The 2,822-nt window shown below is 40.6% G+C and overlaps 1 protein-coding gene across 1 annotated transcript in view; it reads right to left on the bottom strand.

The window, feature by feature from the left end:
* LOC105756558 (binder of sperm protein homolog 2-like) overlaps positions 1-2,020 on the bottom strand; it is a 6,291-nt gene extending 4,271 nt beyond the window's left edge. Inside the window, exons 1-2 of the mRNA XM_012557025.1 lie at positions 1,948-2,020; positions 1,766-1,906 (exon numbers count right to left, since the gene is read on the bottom strand). Of these exons, the coding sequence (XP_012412479.1) occupies positions 1,766-1,906; positions 1,948-2,020 (214 nt within the window). The remainder of the gene's footprint in view (positions 1-1,765; positions 1,907-1,947) is intronic.
* Positions 2,021-2,822: the final 802 nt, after the last annotated feature.

Raw genomic sequence — 2,822 nt, 5'->3', positions numbered from 1 at the left:
ATTACTACTACTACAACCACTATGGAGCCCTGGCAGTAATAATCTGAGAAGCTGGACTATATGAAGAAGAATGGGGCATCAGGATTGGAGGAAGACTTATTAACAACCTGAGATATGCAGATGACACAACCTTGCTTGCTGAAAGTGAAGAGGACTTGAAGCACTTACTGATGAAGGTCAAAGACCACAGCCTTCAGTATGGATTACACCTCAACATAAAGAAAAGAAAGAGCCTCACAACTGTACCAATAAGCAACATCATGATAAATGCAGAAAGACTGAAGCTGTCAAGGATTTCATTTTACTTGGATCCACAATCAACACCCATGGAAGCAGCAGTCAAGAAAACATTGGGAAAATCTGCTGCAAAGACCTTTTTAAAGTATTGAGAAGCAAAGACGTCACCTTGGAGACTAAGGTGCGCCTGACCCAAGCGATGCTGTTTTCAGTTGCCTCATATGCATGCAAAATCTGGACAATGAATAAGGAATAGTGAAGAAGAATTGATGCCTTTGAATTATGGTGTTGGCTAAGAATATTGAATATACCATGGACTGCCAGAAGAACAAACAAATCTGTCTTGGAAGAAGTACAGCCAGAATGCTCCTTAGAAACAAGGATGGCGAGACTTCATCTCACATACTTCAGACATGTTAGCAGGAGGGACCAGTCCCAGGAGAAGGACATCATGCTCGGTAAAGTAGACAGTCAGCAAAAAAGAGGAAGTCCCTCAAGAAGATGGATCGACGCAGTGGCTGGGACAATGGGCTCAAGCATAACAACGATTGTGAGGATGGCTCAGGACCAGACATGTTTCGTTCTGTTGTACATAGTGTTGCTATGAGTCAGAATCAACTTGACGGCACCTAACAACAACTATTACCACCACTAAGGAGCCCTGGTAGTGCTGCTACCTGCAGCACTTGGCTACCAACCGAAAGATTGGCGGTTCAAACCCACCCTGTGGTTCCCCAGGAGAAAGACCTGGTGATCTGCTCCCATAAAGATTACAGCCTAGGAAACCCCATGGGGCAGTTCTGCTTTGTCACACGGGGTCATATGAGTCAGAATCACCTCGATGGCACCTAACAACATTTATGATTGCTTTTTTTTTTTTTTTTTGTTAATTTCTAGGTATAATTTTCACAAAATCACAGGATTCCTCGGCAAGTATGATTGCCTGCTGAAACTTGGAAAGACGATTTTTATGGAGATAGAGATAAAGAGGGAAGAGTAGAGGAGATGTGGTAACACTAGAGGAAGGAAGAAAAGGAAAGGAAGGGAAGACAGAATATTAGTATTACAACTATTTGTGCCAAGAAGAAATGCTATATGCTTGCACTGCCCAATATGGTAGCCACTAACTACATATGGCTATTTAGATTTAAATTAATTAAAATTAAATACAAAAGAAAATTTAGTTCCTTGGTTGCACTAGCCACATTTGAGAAGTTCAAAATCCACATGTGGCTACTGTGTCATACAGCACAGACAGAGAGCATTTCCATCCTTCCAGAAAGTTCTATTGGACAGTGCTTCTGCTTTCATTCATATCAAAAATCTACATATCATTACTCCCTTTTCACACATGAGGAAACTGAAGTTCAGAGAGGTTACCTCAAGGACCCAAGACCATCCAACCATTTGGTAGAAAAGTCAGGGCTTGAACTCAGGTCAACCTGACACCAAAAACCAGAGAGTCGGCTGTGATCAACAGTTTCGTAGGCCTTAGGCATCCAAGATAGCCCGCCACAGGGATACTCACCAAGCCCTGTGCAGTACCGCCACCTGCCTTGGAAATGATCGTCAAGAGAACACCAGTCATAGTCACTGTGGATCGAGATGCAATTGTAGTAGATTCCATCGCCATAGACAAATGGAAAGATACAGGTACCATGAATAAATTCTGGAAAAGAGAATACAACGCTGAATGTAGTGCAAACTTACCAAGGGAATCGACTTTCAAATGTCCCTCGGGATAACCGGCATCATGCTTGCTCCTCTCGCTCCCCATCCACATGTTACTGATCTACCTACCTACCCTGTGTGTGGCACAAAAGATCTTTTATTTCCACCCAGAGCTGGAAGCAGGCTGGAGTTTCTGACTTCCTTTTTTTAAAAAAATGTATTATTTTAATCAAGGTTAAATTCACATAACATGAAATTAACCTTCTCAAAGTGTACAATTTTGTGCCACTAGTACGTTTACAATGTTGAGCAACCATCACCTCTGTCTAGCTCCACAGCATTTGCATCACCCCCAGTGGGAAACCCTGAACCCATTAAGCAATCACTCCCCATCCCTCCACTCCCCCAAGCAGGCGGCAACCACTTATTTACTTTTTATCTCTATGGATTTACCTATTCTGGACATTTCATATAAATGGAAGTATACGATGTATACTTTTAAATAGAGTATGTCTACCTCAAGCATTGTCCTCTTTTAAAGAATTATATATGTGAGATCAGATTGACAATGGCAACTCAAAAGGTTAGATGAGAAGCTTAGGGAATAGTGAGTTTAAGTCACTGGTGGTGGAATAATTCAGAGAAAGATGGTGAGTATCCTGGCACACCTTGAAGAATGTAATCAGTGTACCTGTATAAACTGTTGAAATGGTGTGTGACTGTGTATATTTTCATCAAAATAAAAAAAAAAAATCAATCACCATTTTTGTAACCAAAGTTTCTTTTTCACTGACTTGACTATCCCTACTTTTAGAGGCAAAGCTATTTATGATGAACACATATTACTCTCATAATTAAATTTTTAATTTAAAAACAGATGAAAAAGATCACATGTATGATTCTGTTTATATGAA

The sequence above is a fragment of the Trichechus manatus genome, unplaced genomic scaffold, assembly GCF_000243295.1.
Source record: "Trichechus manatus latirostris isolate Lorelei unplaced genomic scaffold, TriManLat1.0 scaffold00087, whole genome shotgun sequence".
Lineage (NCBI taxonomy): Eukaryota > Metazoa > Chordata > Mammalia > Sirenia > Trichechidae > Trichechus > Trichechus manatus.
Note: the sequence above shows the minus strand (reverse complement) of the source record. Positions and strands in the feature narration are given on the sequence as shown.